The 20,423-nt window shown below is 37.7% G+C and overlaps 1 protein-coding gene across 13 annotated transcripts in view; it reads right to left on the bottom strand.

Moving 5' to 3' along the window:
* Nucleotides 1–8,038: 8,038 nt before the first annotated feature.
* Nucleotides 8,039–20,423, bottom strand: part of TRPS1 (transcriptional repressor GATA binding 1) — a 247,408-nt gene continuing 235,023 nt past the window's right edge. For all 13 annotated transcript variants that reach the window (XM_071553961.1, XM_071553957.1, XM_071553959.1 and 10 more), the window contains 2 exons: nucleotides 19,484–19,606; nucleotides 8,039–14,264 (listed from right to left, as the gene is read on the bottom strand). In XM_071553961.1, the coding sequence (XP_071410062.1) occupies nucleotides 13,203–14,264; nucleotides 19,484–19,606 (1,185 nt within the window). In that variant the 3' untranslated portion in view covers nucleotides 8,039–13,202. The remainder of the gene's footprint in view (nucleotides 14,265–19,483; nucleotides 19,607–20,423) is intronic.

Raw genomic sequence — 20,423 nt, 5'->3', positions numbered from 1 at the left:
GCCTGCTAATTTGAGGCCTACCTAAAACCACTACAGGGTGGTATATTCCATTCCTGTTATGTCAGTAGTGCAATGGGAAAGAGGGATATTCTTTAGCTCAGTATATATCTAAATTGGTTTTCAATTCTGTTAAAACCAGTTTTAGAAACTTCACTCAGAATGTCTTATGGGAAGCTACATTTCAAGGGGTCTGAAGACCTCCCAGTGAATAAGCTCTGTAATTCCTTCAGAGATTTTTGCTCTATAAATAAGCACTAAATTGTTGTAATCCAAATTGAGAAGCAGAAATCAGTATATAAGGTCAGCCTTGTTGTTTTTCTCACTATAAGAGGGTGGACAGATAAATTCTTCCTGCACGCAACTTAAGTTTTTATTGGTATGACCTCACAGACACAATGACATAAGATGCGTATTTTGTGTTTGCTGTATCTTTGTCATGTCTTCTTTATTCAATCTCCAAATCATTATATTAATTTTGGAAGTTATTTAAAATATTCTAGGTCAAGATTCTCCATGTGTTTCAGTCACACAACCTCAGACATCTCAAAAAGAGGTATGATTTTCAGGAAAAGTAGTTGTTCAGGTGTTGAAAAAGCAGCTGTCCTTTATTTTAGAGTCCCAAAATACATTTTTTTAAAGACTATATCCTTAAAGTAGATGTAGAGCAGTACTACAGATCTGTAATACTTTGCTGTAACACCTTCTCTCCTTTATCCTTTGCTTTCAGTGGGAACTCAGGGAGTCTTACAATTCTAAAATTTACTGCACAGTGGTGGGTATTTTGGTATTTAGGTTCTATAGTTCTTAATTGTTCCTTTTTCCACTCTGTTCCCGTTTCCTTCTGTCCTTCACAAACCAGAGACTGGTGTTAGTGGAGTTGTGCAATGCGGGTAAGTCTATGGGATGGGAGTGGATAACGCAGGTAATAGAAGGTGCCCAACAGGAGAAATAAGGAAATTCAGCATCCTCAGATATGTATGAGTGAGTACTGCCCTTCTGTGCCCTATGCACACCCAGACCCACCCACTCATCCTCAGTCCTCTCCATGCTCCACTCTCAGAGGTCCGCCTCAGAAGGAAGAGCTCGTAATGGCCTCCTGTACCTAACCTTTCCCACTTCACAGTCTCATAAACTTCTGCAGAAATGCTCTAAACTGGGGCAGGTAAGATGTCAAAATATGTCCAACCTAGTGGCAATAAATAGTTTAGGGAGTTTGGAGCTGGAATCCTCAGAGGCAAATCACTTTGGGAAGGAGGATAAAGCTGGGCACTTTGCTGCTATCTAACCCTTTGTGATCTTACCTAGAATGATGATGAGCTTTGAGTATGTTGCACAAAACAAAAGCACCTGCCCTCTCTCTGCAGGTCATCCTTATGGGTAACCTCCTGGTGTCACCTGGGGCATCAGCATTGAGGAGTTCCAGTCTCAGGTGTCTAATGAGCAATCACAAAACTTTGCCTTAGTAAATTAGTATTAATTATTACAAAAGTATCAAGGAGAAGAGGCATACCCTCAACTGAATAGAGGCTGCAACTTTCATCCAAAACAGATGTTTTGGTGGCTCCACAGGCAAAGCCAAAGAGGATATTTGAGAGTGTTTAAGTATCAAATAAAAATTGGCATTTTTAGTCTAAATGGAGATAAATTATGCAGCAATCAATGATGAGCTGTAAGGGGCAGAATGGAATTAAAGGAAAGACCAGGATGGAGAAAGAAAAAGAAAAGCTAAAACCAAAAAATGTCTACCTAACAACCACAGGAAAGAGGAGAGGAGCCCTTAAACCTTTCCTCATCCAGTTCCCTATATCTCCTTGTCTTGTCTCATGTGATGACTTGTTTTGGTGAGGAGTCTGCTGTGCACAGCTTTATGGAGTACAAGGGAAGTGTAGCAATAAATACAGAAACGTTATTTAGATTGAAGAGCAAGAAGTGGGTAAACTTTCTATTGCCCATATTAGAAATGCATAAAATCAGTTTGCCTGGGTTTTCCACTGGTGTAGTCAAAGTAAGCACTTGCACTAAATAATCTTTGGACATAAGAAAATGTCAACACTTGTCCACTCTTTCAGTGTGAGCAAAAGAAAACTGTATGTAGTCATGCCACTTAAGGACAGTTGAGGCATGGCCACCGGGGGACAAGGAGACAACTCTAGTAGCTGCCAGCACAGGGAAAGGAGGGTCTTCAGGATGTTGCAGCTGAGGTTTTCCTCCCCATTCTCTTTATAGACCAATAAAATTCAGGATGTGTACAGCTGAGAATCTGCTCTAAACCAGGACCAGTACAGCCCCCGAGACTACAGGTTTCTGAACACTAGACTGATATTAGCTGCCAAGAAAAAACCCATACTGCCTTTTTTCATAACACCATCTGCTAGTTTTACCACCACTTACCACTGACACAGGTGTTTTTGTCACTGTGCTGGGAACATGATCAGAGAATTACCAGGGGTTAAAAGTCACCTTTCTGGAGCAAGTGGGAGACACAAATACTTGTGCCAGTAGAAGGAAGAGAGCTGGAGTAGAAGAAAGCAGGGGAGATAGGACTGTGAGTGCTTCCTTTGGCAGCATGTCCAGCTTGAATTGCTCCTGAAATTGTGGTCTCAGGCGGTTGATGGAGAATGAGAAAAGGCCCTGTCTTACCCAAGGCATGTTCCCAGCAATGTCTTGAGCAACAATAGTCAGATTCAACACTTCTCATAGGTGCTGGAACTTTGCTATCTTTGTGCACTGAATAAACTTGTGAGCTTGTTAGGGTTAATCTTTATTAAGTACACATTTGACCACTATTATATTTTGTGGACTTTTTTTGTATTTTATAATCACACAATTCACTCTTCCTCTATTAATACTACCTCTGGTCCTCATGTTCCAACCTGAAATTCTTATCCTTTTTGTATATTTAGGCTTTCTGATGTTCTGCTGTCAAATATCTTTATTATCTTAGATTGTATGCAGGGTAAAGCCTGCCCTTTTATAGGTACCAGTAATTCAGGCAGTTCTCCTGTGCTATTCCATGTCTCCTCACCACCAGCACACTCTCTTTCCAGGAAATGGAGAAAGCTGGCTTAAGTGCAAACCTGGAGGCCTATGTAGGTAAATTGATCTTCATAACTTTTTGTTCTGCTTAATCTGAAACAAGTTATGTAGAACAGTTAATATTTGCCATAAAAAGTTTTAATATTCTATCACACAGAGAAGAGGATATTACATTATGACATGACGAAAAACACCGCTTTAATTTGAAGGTGATATCAGAGAATGATCAAGTGAATCTTCAAAGGCAAGAATTGAATGACTTCTTACAAAGCTGCATCTATATTTTTTTTCACTACATAATTAAGGTAGTTCAGGGTTTGTTGTAGAGTGGTTTGCATGAAAGCTCTTGCATGAGCCAGCAAGAATACTCAATTAAATGTGGAGCACAGACACAAATTGGACTTTTCTACTGTCAAACCAAAAACTTCTGAGAATGAGAGTTGAAATAAAGCTTATTAAGTTCTAAGTAAAGCTCATTAGAATGTGTTGAAACAAGTCCTTTTTAAGAAAATAAGTTTTCACAACAGCACTGAAGCATTTTGTATTACAAGAAATAGTCTTTGTCCTTTTCTGGGCAGAACTCGGTTGACTCAAAAGTGCTGGTAATTGCAACAACTTGGAATGGATGGCCATGTGCTGTGCTATGAAACTGGAAGCACGGGAATTTTCATTATTGCTGTCTGTGTATTGGTATTACTAGAAACTGAAGATTTGCCCACAAAATTTATAATGTAGGACAGCAGAAAACAGGACTATGATCTGTTTGATCAAGTGCAGACATCTGCTATGTACATATTGTATAGCTCTGTCTACAACTGAGCTAAATAAAAGGATCACCACCCACCCAGTAGCAAGAACCATTTCCCCCTTCCTCAAGTCCATGCCTACACATAAGATGAATCTAAAAGTGCTTTTTTCTTTAAAGATTACCTAGCCAAAAACAGCAGATTGCAGATATTGAAAGATCAGGTAAAGCTGCTGAGCCACCCTCATCAGTCAAGGGGAACAATGGAGAAAGTTACAATCCTAGTAAGTCAAAAGTGATAAAGACCATTTTCTGGTCTTGGGACACTGGCAGAGAGATTTTGCTTGCAAATCTGCTGCTCCAAAAACATGCCCACACACTGAAGCAGTGTGTCAGATGGCTTAAGATTCCCATTGCCCTTGGTGCTTGCTGCGTCCTGCTGGAAACCTGTCCTCAAGGGAATGGACATGACTCATTCCTGCCTCTTCTCTGGAGAGTGTGGAATTGTATCCTCTGTAGTAATTTCCCAGCTGTGCCAGGGATCTGGTCAGAGGCATGTGGCTAGCCCTGGCCAAAGTGTGCCAGGGACTGCTCTTTAGACAGTCATTATGCAAGTCCTGTGAATATTCCCATCTTGATTTATAGATAATATAGAAGTTTACCAAAATGTTGTGTTGGCAAGTGTGATAGTGATGTCAGCGTGTCAGCAGTCTGGTGTGTTATGCTTAATTGTAGAGGTTAATGTATAATTACCAGGGATATGTTGCTGCGAGTTATTATGGAAATGTAAATACATGGAAGAGCCTTGTTAAGAGCTACACGTTTAATGGGGTATTTTATACTTGCATCCAGCTCTGGCACCAAAGGCCTATGTCTTAGAAAGCTCTTGATATGCTCCACCATTTCCTTCTACAGATGTGCTTCAGAGTTTCTTTGCCTATGCCTCCAATCGCTTCCACTACACTTATAAGGGAGAAACGCAAGTTAAGTGAATTTGTGAACACTTATATCCACAGAATTATCTAGATCAAAAGGAATCTGGATATCATCCAGTCTGGACCCTTCCAGTGGGTGGATATGAATATCTAATAAGCTCCTGCTCTGAACATTCAACTCACTCTCTAAGCAAATGAGGATCATATTTTGCATTTACAGTTGGGTGTCCAAGGTATGCAATGTGAATGCCACCTTTAGGGAACATTAACTTTGAAAAATCACCTTACCTTTCTGAAAGGCTTCTACATCTCATACTTTCATGCTCTGAAATCTATTTCTTGTTTTATCAGATTCCAACAGGGAGGAAAATACTCTATTTTGATTAAAAGGGAAAGAACATATTCTCAATTTAGTTTCCAAGGTTTTTTCTTTACAAAAATAAATGCTAAGTATATATTTAGTTCCATTTGTTGAAATGATAATTTGTAAAGCCTTCTTAATCAATTTCTACACTCCATTATTGTCTTGTTTTCTTAAAAGAATGCTACAGTGAAAAGAGAGCTATCTTTATGTTGGGGCTTTGCTTTTTATACTACAAATCATAAAATAAATAATTTCCTTTAGAAATAAGGCCACAGCAGTTACACTGCCTTTGCAAAAAATAAACAAACATAAAAACAAACAAACAAAAAAAAACCCAAAAAACCAAAATCTAAACCAACCCCCCCCAAACAAAAAAAAATCCTAACAAAACAAAAACCCCCCATCAGCCTATCAGCCTAAAGCTGTTCTGTGCTTGATTTGAGACATCACCTTGACACAGTGTTGTAACAGAAATTTTTCTTCTTTTTTTCAATGTATTTCTTGCCTATTCTTTTAAATTGTATTTCTTCTCTGGCTAACTCTACTGACATTGTATCAGCACTGATGGAGCTGTTTGGAGGTAGGTGACAGAACTGTCACTGTATCAATCTCACCATTAAGCTGTCAGTTTCACAGTAGCATTTGGAATTGAATCAGACAGTTCCACTGACATTGTAACCACAACGTGTGAAAGACACTCCTATTCTTTCGGATGTGCAGGAGACACTTTTTCATTTGCAGAAAGGACCCACTGACACTCTTGTTCTGCACACAAGAATCAGTCAGACTCTTCAGGGAAATCAAAGGAAGCTGGTGTCAGTACAAACTCTACCTCCAGGTGTCCCAACTGTCCAGTGTAATTGACCATTACCCTTGAACTTCCAGTGAACACTGTCAATGACTTTTGGTTGTTTGTTGATTTTACATACCCATTCACTGTTAACACAATCTTAGAACAGGTTTGTTTGTGATTTATAATAAATAAGGTTGTAAGATAACTTTCTTCTATTAACAGCATACTAGTGAAAGCACGCCCCCTCCATACAGAATGAAGCACACTGCTTATTGCTTTTGCTCATTTTCTTCTCCATCAGCACCTATCCTGATTTAAAATAACAAAAAAAAAAAACCAACCAACCAAAAACTTCATACATTTATAAATCTCATTGGATGAGGATCAGGATCTGCTTCTAGCAGATGCATTATCTTTGATATTTTCAGGCACGCTCTTTCTGGAATAACAGAGTTCTGACCTGTGTCAAGATATGACTGTAGTTAAAACTTAATAGGAAATAATCAAGGACACTGCTTGTAGAACAAAAAGTCCCTAGATTCTTGGCACAAATTTAAACCTTATAATAGCATATTAAGACCTGATAACAAAGTCGATGTGCCCCTATATGAGCTGCTTACGTGTGGAGCTGCTGTTACAAGGAGGAAGGCATTAGCAATGTAAGTAGACTATACAAATAGTAGAACAACAAAGGAAAATTTGAGGTTATCAGCTCCTACAATTATGAGCTCATGTAAGTATATGGAGACAGAACGCAATGTTAAACACTGTTTTGAATGCTTTCTAATGACATACTGCATTGGTCAGGGATAACTTCATAATTAGAACAGAAATTTAGATTAAATCTTGTTATCCTCAAAAGACAAAAAGGTGAAAATATTTGATTTTAAAATTTTAACTCTGTACATATATGAACTTTCTCCTCTCTGTGTGTATATGCATATAGTTTATATTTAGATTTTCTTACATTAAGTGTGTATATATACATATCTATATATATATCTATATATACATAATACATATTGATAACCTTTTGCATGTAGTATCTTTTTCAAAAGGTATAAATTTAAGCACAGAGTTGATGTCTCTTAAACTGGTTCTCCCTGCATGTAAAAGCCTTTTTATTCTTTACTGCAGTTACTATTTTTATTAATCTCAGGAAATTTAAAGGAGATTGAAAATGCATAGGGTTTTATATTTGAATTCACTGGAAGAATGAATTGCAGAAAGAAGTTATTTCTGGTGTGGTGCTTTTAAAATTAAGGTCTAGAACATTTGCACTCTAATATTATAAACAGATTTTTACCATTTTGTATTAATTTAAATATTATCTGTATGAGAGTGAACAAACTCTCAGTCATGGACATGAGACAAAACCTATGGAGAAAGGAAATTACAGCACAATGGAAACAATGGCTGGGAGCCATACCACCCTGAGCTGTTAGCTCATCCGAACAGAAAGGCCAAGCTGAGCTGATTTGGTCAGTGCTCCAGTTCGAGATCTCTGAGGAAACCATTGAGGTTGCTGGAGGAAGTGGTGGTGGTAGCATTGTAGGTGGCATTCTCTGTTCTTGACTCAACACTGGGTCAATAACCTGTGTGATGGGAGCCAGCAGGATTTCCTGGAAGAGCTGTGGGCATGATGTGAAACCACAGCCCTGAGTATCAGGGATTATTTCAAGACCACCATGGACTTTTGTGAGGGGTAGAACTGGTAACTTGGGGTACCAATGATATTTCAGTATCAGTTTTTCTTATTCAAAATGATTCCAGCTCCTCTTTATGGCAGTGGAATAAAACTGGCAATCTAATGCCAGGATGCTGGAGTACTGAAAGAAATTCAAATTCTACAGAAATAGACTTTTACTCTAAATGCTGTCATTAGATTGAATGAGATTTGGATCACATCTAGAGCCCTTAGTGTAGAAGGACTGTGACAGGCCTAATGTGTTTTTGAAGGAGCTCCTCTCTTCATGCCTTTCCCATTTGAGCAATGCTGCCTTTGCCTTTCAGCCATAATCACCAGCCATTACTCAGAGATGCTGTCAGGCCCTGTCGCGCTCCCAGAGCAGCTACTACAGATTATTTTCCTCCCCAACCCCGCGATGGTGTAGTGACACTATGACATTACATTCTCCCCAGAAACAATGACATGAATCTGATTTATAACTGGTGGTAAAACTTTATTATTCAAGTTTAGATGTAACAGACATCTTTGCTGCCTGAAGATTGTTTGCATAAGAAATACACCAAGAACATGTTTGTGAGTAGAAATGAACATGCACTATGAAAACCAAAAAACAAAACAAAACAAAAACCTGAAACAAAACAAAACAAAAACACATCCATGTGTTGTAAGGACAAAACATTAAGAGCCAGCATTCTAGAGTCAAATCAGGGCTACAAGTTTAATGATGGTTTATAGCAACATGAAAGTCATTCCTTATGAAGTCGTTATTTTTTTTTAAGTTATTTTTTTTCCTTTTCCTGCTGGTGAATTTTCTATAAGCTAAATTTACAATGGCATTTTGAGATGTTTCCTTTTCTCCTGTTCTCCTACATAGAGCTCAGAGGCCAAAATGATAGGAATGGAAAACTGTGGTAGCTGTTAAACTTTTTACAAAGTGTAGTTTTGCTTTACTAGTAAAGGAATTTTACTTTGTTAAGTGTAACAAAAAATAAACTGAAACTGGCATTTATCTATCTGGTAGCCATTATTGTCTTTTATCCTCTTAAAAAGATGTAAATTGTGGTGTATGTGATTACTCTATAGATAGTACTTCACCAATTGCCAGCATTCCAGAGCTGGCTGAATGAAACAAAATCATGAGGAAGAGGGTACAGAGAAATCCTATTCTGAGGTGAGAAAATTATGTAAATCATTTTACTTGGCTCATCTTAACTTTAGAGAAAAGTTTAGAAGGGATTTCTCACCTATCTATCACATTTGGGATACGCTGACAAATTGCTTGCTGTTCTTTGCCAAGTATAACTGTCTCCACAGAAGCAGAAGGAAACATATCTACCCTTCTGGCTGTAGAGAAGCAAACTTCTAATCTCTTTGGCTTTTCCTGACCAGTATTAGGAATTAGCATGGAAAATCAGCCAAGAAAAATCCATAGAGGAGCAAAAATGGGAATATATTTAGACATCCTGGGCAAAAAGCAGATGGCAGACAAGAACCTTAGCACATAAAGCATGTAGTAACAACTACGAAACAACACTGTCCAGTCCAAAGATGGGCTTGAAAGTCTGTCCCTGAACTGAATACTAATCTATCATTGCCAAATCCATTCTTCCCATTGCACAACCACTGTGTTTGGGCACGGTATGCAATTTGCATCAGTTACTTGTCCTGCTGTCCCTCTAACTGCAAAAATAATCTCTTGCTCACAGCATGCCTCAACCTTTTGAGATGTCTCTGTTTTCTCTGTTTTTAAAACTGTGACAATGTGCAAGAGTACCTTCTACAGGCAAAACCAAGATATGACTATTTAGCATCCCTCTCCCTTTCTGGAAAGTCCATGAAAAACTAATGGAGGAATTTCATCAGAGGCAATTAGGTGCAAAACTTCTTTTGGAAAGTTTAGCACTGGAACACAAACTGGGGCCTGGAACTTATTCATTCCCTGCAGCATTAACTTAGGGGCAGCAGGCACAGAGTGGTAACTTAGACCAGTTTGCAAAAGATGCTGCATGATGGTTCCATCTACACATAGGGTTAATGGAAACATTGTGCCTGTTCTGCAATCTGATTAGTGACATGCACCACAAATGTTTTGAAACATTTACTTATTTTCTGGTCCTATTTGAGATATATTGCAAGATCTTAAACTACCATTCCTTAGTAAGAGAAGTTCATCCCCTTGAAGACACTGACAAATTGAGAACAAAGATTGATTCTTTGAAAGTTCAAATTTTCATGCTGTAAGGTGATTGAAATGCAGTGGGTGCAGTAATTACTTCTGTGTGCTAACATTGTTTTCCATCTGAAAAATATTAAATAAGATTATTCATTTCCAATGTCAAGATTTATTTTTCTTTTTATTAGTATCCATTGTGAGGGGGTCTGGAGGAGGAATGGAGTCACCTCTCTTTTGTTAAGAAACAAAATTGTGCTCTTCCCACCCCAATCAAAGAGAACAGGACATGGCAAAATCCCATTTCTTACAAAGAAGAAATCTTAGAACATCTCAATATGTCATGGCAAGAACAAAGAACTTTTTTCAAATTTATTTGCACCATCTAGGTATGCAATAGTAACATTCAAAAATCTGTCCTATTCTTTGCACTCATAAGATTTCATTTCTCCTCATCCCCAAACCCTGATATGTGTATTTCCTGTTATTGGCCTCTGCTTCTGAGTTTAGCAAGAAGTGTTATGAAGTACAGGACAGTGCTCAGGTCTTACAATGCACATGTCCCCCTAAAATATTTTGTCATGAAGATGCAGTTTCTACCAACAAAGAAGCCAGAGAAACTGGTAGGTCTTAGATGAAGTAAGTCAAACCAGTAACAACTGAAAGCCGGCAGGCAGCTATCTCTGAAGCTGATAAAAATCGCTGCTTAGTGAGTCTAACATCTTTCTTGGAAAAGCTGAAGACATACACTGGACCCTGACATAACGAAACGAGGGCAACCTATTTCAGTCCCCACAGGAAAAAAAAAGAAACAAAAAATACCCAACAAAAATAAATCCACAAAAACCAAGTCAGAACTTATTACTGGAGAACAATATTAAAAACATAACCAGATTTTGTCTGGCACTTGTATCAAGCTGGAGATTCATCTAAAAAATAGAGGAAGAAGAATGTGGCCCAATATCCTTGCTAACCTAGAACACTATTGAAGGGTTACAGAACTCAACCGTGAACAGATTGAGCGGGACTTTCCATAATATGCTGCTCACCAGAAAGAAGCAATGGGTGGAGCAGGAAAGAATGCAGCCTAATGCTGAACAACAGCCTGTCTGTGCCTAACAAATCACAGAAACTGTGCAATCATGTTTCACCTCTGTGAAAATATAACACCTAAATACTTCCAAGGTCAGCAAGACCTTTGGTGATCAACTGTGTAAGTGCTTCTCATGCTTGGTGATGTTTGTTGCTGGCTGCTTTAGGCACATTATTCCTCTAAAGACTATCAAAGTGCTGAATATTTAGGCCAGTTCCCCCCTCGTTTTTGTCTTGCCAACCCCTATAAGACATTTCCTATCACTTCTCCTTTCATCTTCCACCTCCCTGTTTATCTGGTTAAGTATCTTGTAAGTGCACCAAATTCTAGAAGGGAGAGTGGTGAGATTCAGGTTAAGTTAAATACAAGAACTTTTTTTTTTTTTATGATGCTTTAGTTTCAATTACATGAAAATCTGAAAAAGGCGGCATGTTAAGTGAGATCAGAATAGAACCCTTTACATATAATCTCAAGTGAGGACTTAGTCCAGAGATATTTTTATAGAATGTTTTAAAAAATAAAATGCATGAATGGAGAAATAAAAGACAATATCAGAAAGACATTTTAAACTTCATTTGCTGCAACAACATTCATGAACCAGTTGAGCTACACCTGCCATCCAACCATAAGGAACTAAGACCCTGCACTGCGAAAAAGAAACAAACCCAAACAAAACAAAAAGCAACTGCGTAATATTGTAAAAATGGAGTGCAATGCTACTACAGAATGCAATAAAATATCAGTGCCGCATCGTCAAACAGCACTTATCAAAATAATTTCTGAAATGTTTCTTCTGAAACACAGACAAAGCAATAAAAAGAGGATATATGTTTATCATTTTAAGCATAACAATGTGAGTTAAGAGCTTAAGAATACAAAAGTACTTGGAATGAATAGTGCTACCCTTTTCTTCCTAAGTAGGCATAAAAATATTTTCATTTCCTTCTTGTTTTTTCATACCATTAATATCAACAAATTTCATTCATTTCATGTTATCGTTTACAACTTTAATGCACACACACAGAAAAAAAGATACCTACTGCAATAGAAATAGTTGCTTCATTACCTTGTTTGCTACATTTGCAAATGTAAACAGCGAGGCAGAGCCAGAACTGACTCTAATGCATGATGGAATATCTTTGTTGCATACGTACACTGTAGAAAATAATTATTCAATATGTCAGGCACCATTATTTGAAATGTAATACATTAATATTTACTAGAAAAATAAGGTTTTTTTTCTATTTGTTCTCCCAACTTCTTTAATGAAATAAGTTAATCTGACAGTGCATCCAGTAGCTTGTAATATCTTCTACATCCCTGTGGCAAAATAATAAACTACTGGTTGGGACACTATAATGAAAATGATTAAAGTCAGTTCTTGTACACCCTTGTAGCAAGCATGGAGGCTCGTCTAACAGCACCTTTAACCAATTATTTAATATTTAGTTATTTAGCCCTATTTCCCTGAGCAGTTATGCTGAGGAGCTTTCCCTTCATGGATAGTTTTTAAAAAGCTTTAAGTATTAAAAAGTACTATGAAGACATTTAATGCTACTTAGCAAAAGCTGGTATAAGTCTACTGAAGGGATTGACTGGTATGTATAGCAATGTTAAGCCTGTAGAGAAGTAACCTCAGATTTCAGGTTTAGAAATGCAATATATTAAAAATATATTAAAATAAAATACAGCAGGTTACCTTGTTCTATGCAAATTAAAGCTGGAGTGTGGCTTCTGTATTAGAGACTTCACCTGCACAAAATGGTTTTCTAGACTAAAGTGTGCCAGAAAGAATGTAGTGATAAAATGGTAGCTTAAAATCAGCTGAGTCTGAGAAATACCTAGATGACATTGCTGCCAAAGCTCTGAGGACAAGGTGATCCTAAGGCATGTTGTAGGGCAGAAAGTCGCCCAAATTAAAGAAAAGAAAATGACCTTTTAAAATCTGTATATTTAACATGTCTAGTTCTTATATACAATGTGCATATGTTCACTATACCCCTGCAGTAGTATATACATATACACATCTTTGCACTCTTGTCAGTTATGTCTCTTACACAACAGCAATTATTTGTCCGGTAAAATTTTCTCAAGATTATTTGCCATGATTCACTGCATTCTGGCTAGCTTTGGTGGACCATGTCACATAGGATTATCTTCCTCCCCTTCTGGCCACCATCCAACTGTTCTTTTTCTTGGTAACCCACTCAATTAAAAGGAAAAAAAAAGAAAATGAAAAAAAGTAACAAGGGATTTAATATTGGATAAGGCATGCTCTCTATATGAAGTGCTTTATAGGTCTTCACAAGACATTACAAGCTATTGAATTCCCATCAAGGAAACCTATTTCTGTTTAATTGTGCTAAGTGCTAAGGTTTACTCTTTAGGTTTTCCATTTTTTTCAGCTTGTGCATTGTTCCTGTGTAGGCCCCTCTGGATGTGAGTTGTGAAGTCATACTTGTCCGTGCAAAGATGCTGGCATATGCTGCACTGGAAAGGTCCACTGTCACCATGGCAACTCATATGCAAAGCATACATCACTTCATCCAGAAAGACAATGCCACAGTGCACACACTTGGTAGAAAGTTCATCTTGAGTACTTCTATCAACTTTCTCTGTTTTTACTACATTCAAGGGACCTTCATTTTTTACATTTGGTGGTGCCTTACTCTTTTCCTTGGAGGCACCATTTGCAGTTGGCCCAGGTCTGGAATGCTTTATCGCCAAATCTAGAGGAATGTCATTGTCTGATCCAACAGCTGAAAAATGAGGAGGCAGATTAAAGGTGGGATAAGGCACATAGTTTTGGCAAGGATTTGGTAGGCCAGGCACATGACTCAAGTAGTGTGGATTCCCAGGAACAGACAGCTTATATTTACTCCAAAATCTCAGCCAGTCAGCTTCACTCTGAAAGTCATTGTGTACAAACGGAAGTCCAAAAAGTGGGTACTGGTATTTTTCAATAGGGCTTCCAGGTGGTGAATAGTTTGGGTGTTTTGCAGGTCTCATGTATTTTTCGATTGGGCTGCCTCTCTCTGAGCTTCCTTTCCCTTCTGATATCGATGAACTGTTTCCTGGGTCTCCAGTACTTTCCTGAGGACTTTTTATCTGAATGTGCAAAGGTTGCATCCTTTTGTGAATATCCAGAGTTTGGCTGACCAATATTGGCTGCTGAGCAGAATGGCTTTTAGTCAATGAACCTGGGGCCTCATATTTACTGAGGCTGGGAAGCTGAATTTCTCTCTGATGACCTTCAGGTAAATGATCCTCTGACCTCCTCTCTAAGGGGCTTCCATTGACTTGATCCTCACTGCTACCCCTCTGCTGTTTGCTTAGCTGCTCAGCCTGAAGTGCCTCCGGGTTAAGGCGCTTTCTTGTTCTTCTCCTAATGATCTGCTCGCCATTGTTCTGTTTAATGATGTTTAAAGGCCTGGGAGTCTGCATGGAACACACAGAGAAAAAACAAAAGGAAAAAAAGAAAGACACATTGAACGAATCTGAGAGATTACACTCACACACATTTATCTTTTCTTTTCTGAAGAGCTGAATTGCAAGGGTCTTATGGGAATGACCTAATTTCACACCAAATGCTGGTGCGTGGCCCATCATGCTAAAAGTAAATTATGAAATGTCTTGTTTTATAAACCTAAGTCAACTGTCTTAGACATACTATTACCTGTTTACTTAAAAAGACATAAAGTATCCAAGCTTCAAACCATTTATTACCTTTTATTCCTAAAAAAATCTGGGGGACCTGTGTTGAAAGTAGGGGCGGATAGCTGGGGATGAGGTGGGAGATGCAAGACCCCAAGCTCTACTGCTATTCTGTGAACCATGCCACCAGAGCTGGTATTGGGCAGGCGCTTGCATAGACTCCACTATGACAAGAATGGAGCAACACTTACCTTGATACTCACCCTGCTTTGACATGGATAGAAAACGCAAGCTAACACAGGGCTTGCAGCCCACGACTGCTGTCACCTAGCAAGAGGGCTGCAGGTCCACTGTGGCGATGAGTGGGAGGATGGTGGCTGGAAAGGGGCTAAGAAAGATGGAGAAGAAAGCCCAGGAGAACTCCTCCTATTCACTGAAAGATCTACTTGTACTTTGGTACAAACTCTCCCTCCTTCACCCCTACCATATTTCTTTCTAAGTGTTACTGATGTTGTGCTAATAAGTCATGAGGGAGAGAAGGCACCCCTTGAAGGTGGGGAAAATGAGATCTGTACAGAAACAAGCACCACAAAAAAGGCAGAGGCAGGAACTAAGTGAGGACTTTGTTTCCATATGCTACTACCCCACACCAGCTCCTATTAGGTGGCCTATACAGAAAAGAACTGAAAATGTCTTTGCATGAAGAACAAAAAAAAACAGTACAAGGAAGTACAAGGAAAAGCCCCTTTAACAGGAAAGCAATGATATATGAGCGAAAAACAGTGCTGTACGGCCAGTATGTGTTGCTCCACTGGCAGGTGCTAGAGCAACAACAACTACCTAGAAGTAATTCAGTTTGGCATGCTGGCTGTTGACATTTGTCTTATCCAAATGCACATAAAATTCTGTTTGATTGAAGGCACCCCTGTCCCCGTCCCAGTATATTCCACTTATATGTTTATTTAGAAATTTTAACATTGTTTTAAAAAGCAGATTTAATTTTGGCTTACAGATAATATCCAAAGTAATTTGTATCTTAATGAAACTAAATTTTTATATTTTCGTAACTTCAAACTAGTATAAAAACATCCAGACATGGTAGAGCATTCACTCTATTATTTGTAGAGATCTAGCTTCTTTCTTGATTTGGCATCTTCCTCTCCTCTTTCACCTATTTATTTCTGTGCAGTTGGCGTATTCTTAATGGTTAACTACATTTTAGACAGTGTAGCTATTTTTTAAGATTTGACTTTCTTTTAAAACACTGAATCAAAAGTAATACACACTTTGATTTAGATTTCTAAAGTGAAATTTAAACTTCACAGAAAAACAGCACCTGAACCAGCCTGCTCACACAGATCAAAGCTGAGACAAAATCATGTTAGAAAAACTTAGAATATTTTCTATGTAAATTCTATTCAGATAAGGTTTGTAGTTGCAGAATCAATAATCAATATGCATACGCATATAACTCTTTTTTACAACCTGAGTGTAATTTCCTCACCTATTTATGACAATTGTAACACAGTCATACTGAGATGCTGTGTGAGATCTTACAATATTGTTGTTGCTCTCAGTAAGCTTTTATTTATACACTACAGATCGTTTTCATATGGTTTCCATATAACCCTTCAGTATTTTGTAAATACTTTTAGTCTTACTCTTCATGCTACAGGTATGAAGTGTGATTATGGAAGTAGTTAAAAGAAACATCTTCATACCCTTGATTAGGGAGCCTTACACACTTATTTGCAGCTCTGACCTTTCAAAGTTACACACCATGAGGAGTTAAAGGTTGTAGGTCCAACTTTAAAATTCCTGAGCATGCAAATGTCCATACTCATTGGATAAGACTAGTCTTTAGATTATTAAACCACACTATTAAGTGGTGTAAAGCTACTAATTTTCCTTATTCATGGTAGTGACATGCAGATAGAAATATTCTGTATTGAGTTGCAACCAAGGCAGATAGAAAGTTTTAGCTCACTTCTTGATTTTCAGTGGGGCATTAAATTTAGAACATATGGAAACATTGCCAGAACTTTACTTTTAAAATGGCCTATGTCAGATCCTTACTTATATATTATACATGATATATTGAGGATGATCACAAACATTTTTTGCCATGTCTGTATAAACTGGCAATCTCTCTACTCCAAATATATGTGTAAAACAAAAAGAAAAAAAAATCACAAAACTCAACACACAGTTCCTTATATTATTGTGATTAGAGTTCCTAAATGCCACAGGAAATTTGTATGATCTCTCCAATGGACTAATCCTAGAAGATGCTGTAATTCCTCACTGAAGCAGTCCAAGGATGTGGTCAAGGAATCACTGTGGAACAAAATCTAGTGTTCCATGACAAGGTTAGAGCTATTATAAAAATGAGGAACAGCACCACAATAATAATGGTCAAATTAATGATTCTGGGGAGAAGAAAAATGTGAATATTGTGTATATATTTACAGTGAGCTGCATTTTTTTCACAGAAACTATTTTAATAATAGACTCTTGGATTATTATTACACATTTCTCAACATAGTTGTTTGCATTGAAGGAAAGAAATGTGCAAAATATGGCACGTTTAATGTAAATTACCCCTAGATAGACCATTTTTAAAAACATATTGAAAAATTATTCAAGGTTATCATAGAAATAGAAATGTGACTTGTAGCAGAAATCACCACTATGTTAACATTTGTCAATCATTATCACTTAGTAGTATCTGACAGACCATAGATTTTTCTTCTTATTAAATTTAAGTAAAAAAAGTGACCTTCAGCTTGAGTTAATGAGGATGGTAGTTCTAGATAGTAATAATCGAATCAAAGAGGAGTTAAGAAATGTGCAAAGTTACTATAGGTGAATTTTACTCAGCAGTGTAGCATAATTTAGTTTAACTGGGTGTCTTATGGTAGTGAATTGCATTCCCTGAATATTTATTGTTTGGGCCATTTACCTAATAAGTGTAGACCCCTTAATACAGAAACATACATTACAAACACTTACTGCAATTGTCCATGACCAGACAGGCAGGGAGATAAAAGAAACTTTCATCTTTCTGGTGTCCCTTTGCATGGGACAGTCTCAAAAAGTGTCCCAAAGGAGAGATTTGTTTGATTATTTCAGACTCCTACTTACAATGGAGTTGCTATCGCACCACAGCAGAGTAAGGCTTAATTAAATTCTTTGCAATTGTTTGGCCAAAGTTCAATTGAAGATATTAATGTCAAATGTCCACTGAATGACAGCCATTGCTGTGCTTAAGCAGTGGAGCTAAGAGATAGTGCCAGCTTCTTGCTTTCGATATGCATAAAATAAACTTCGACATTGTATTTCTAATTATTATTGTTGAAAGCAAAGTAGTTCGTCCTTACTGGTTCATAGGAATGATCCGAGCTATGTGTCTGAATTCAAAACTGATTCCTGTACCTTTTATCCATTCAATAATTTATGCTAATAATCATGGTAAGGTCCAACACTATGGTTTAGAACAGTATATTTCAAAAAGAGAAAAGGGAGGCTGCAAATGAAAGTTCTAGAAATAACAGGCTCAAATGTCAAATTAAAAAAATAAATCATTAAAAAGCCAAACTGTCCTTCTTAAAATCTTTGAGGATGCTCACGGCTGATCAATTTCCTTGAATTAGATATTATATCTCAAACTTTGAGAGGTCTCCAGGAAGATGATACTTGCGGCAAGACCCAGCCAAGATGCTGGCCAGGTGCTGTGCATTAGTCCATCTTCTCCTGCTCAGATGCAATTTGACAGATTGGGCTGTTCTGGAGCTTAAAAACAGTTACTGAGCTCAGAATGACAGCACATGGTGAACAGAGCTAACCTTTCAGATGGTCGTGCTGCTTTTGAAAATTGGAATATTTTTCTGTTTTATTAAGTGAGCTGGTTTGACAGGATCTTGAGTGAACTGGATTGTTGTATGGGTTGTACACAAGAGCATTTAGAAGCTTATGACACAAATTTAATTTCTGAAAAAAGTTTTAAAAAATGCGCACTCTTAGCCACCACAGATTTCTCATTTAGGCTCTAAGCCTGAACTGCTATGTTGCCTTGGCAAACTCCCAAAGGCTGCCTTGGTTTCTATTTCTGAAAAATAGAAACAATTTTTAATTTCATGAGAATGTTGTAAAAATTAATTGATTAGAGTAAAATCTTTGTCACCGGACTCGCCCACATTCCTCTATTAAAGACAGCAGGCCTAATATTTAACTAGTGGGTCTTAACCTAAAAGGTTCCAAGCATTTTGGCACTGATCCAAGGAAACACTTAAGCATGGCTTTCCTGGACCTGGACCAGAACATTCAGCATCTTTCAGGATCAAGTCAAGTGTCATAAGATGAAAAGCAATATAGACAGATCATGATTATTACTTATTCCCTGCCTGATCCTGAGGGATGGTGAATCTTCTCCTCATCAAGTGATGAGTGCCATGAAGTGAATTGCTTCCTTGCTGAATTATTTCAGTATCCTCCAGCAGACTATAAGAACTGTAGAAAAAAGAACATAAAAACTTTCCACCCTGTATCTCCAGGAAATTTACTGTCAAGAATAAAGGGGGTAAGAGATGTGAAAAAAACACAAATACTGTATCAAGAGATATTTTTGATGTAGATGTGATTCCTAACTTTAAGAATTTGGCTTTTATTATAAATATGAGAACTCTTGAATTTAGAGAGCTTTTATCACAACATATTATATGCCTTTAAATGGAATTCCCAGAAAAGAAATAATTTTCCCCTTATTTTGTATCAAAATAATTAAATGCATCACTGGTGATCTCAAACACATCTACCCACAGCATCCCAGCCTGTTTCTTAATGAATCACATCTGATCCCAAAGTGACCATTCTGCAAAACCCTGTTAGGAAATTAACTGCAGGCCAGGGAGCAGTACTAATCACACAACCAGACAAGACCACAGCTTCCCAGCTTAGCTGTATAACCTTTTTTTCTACTGAACAAACCGGTAAGTTCTTCCTACCGAGTGAAGCTTCTGGTAGAGGCCACACGCATTGCATACATATCCACCATTTGCATTCTTTCTCCAGAGAGAGGTCTTTGTGGTCAGGCAATTGGCACAAAAAACACCCGAGCCTCTACGTCTCTGAAATAGGGAAGAAAAAGGAAAAAAAAGCAGGTCAGAGGTGAGTCACATGAGCTGCGGAGTTAGGACAAATCAACACAGGAGTTTTGTCTCTAGACTGGCAACAATGACAGTATAAAACCACGCTGCCCATAATGAGGTCAGGTTCAATTGTGCTTAATAGGCACCACTGATTTTCATTATAATTAACCCTAGAGTGATGGATGAGGTGTGTGAAACACCAAAGCCTTTTCAGAATAACAGCTTTAACTTTTTGAACTTCAGGTTTTGTGCATTTAATGATGGTTTCTAAACAGCAAACTCTGAAAAACTCCTTTGGAAGCTGACAGAACATTCTGTAAACTTCTGGTTTCACAACAGATTATTTCTTTGTAGATTGCTTGATTTGAAAGTGTGATTGGTAACAAGGATTCTGAAACACCATCGCTTCAATTAATTACAGTCTGTACCTGTGTCATACCAATTCCTTTAACAGAGACTATACTTTATTAATTGAATACATGATATTCAGTTCCAGTCTTTCCCACTTACCTCTGAAATCTCTATAACCTAAGATATATTTCCTTCAGCCCACTATGAACAAATACAAGTACAGTATTCTTTAATGAGACCTCTTCTGAACTTCATTCAAAACCCCACAAAACACTGTCTTATCAATGGATAGATTTATTTATTTTATTTTAGTCAGGCAAAGAAGGGCACAGTATAACTTTCCTAAATACAAATTGATTTTTAACCAGACTGAGCTGTGCATTCATCAGCTTTCATAATGACCCAGGAATATTTAAAAGTAGACACGTTTATGAGTATTGCTTGT

The sequence above is a fragment of the Pithys albifrons genome, chromosome 4 (assembly GCF_047495875.1).
Source record: "Pithys albifrons albifrons isolate INPA30051 chromosome 4, PitAlb_v1, whole genome shotgun sequence".
Lineage (NCBI taxonomy): Eukaryota > Metazoa > Chordata > Aves > Passeriformes > Thamnophilidae > Pithys > Pithys albifrons.
Note: the sequence above shows the minus strand (reverse complement) of the source record. Positions and strands in the feature narration are given on the sequence as shown.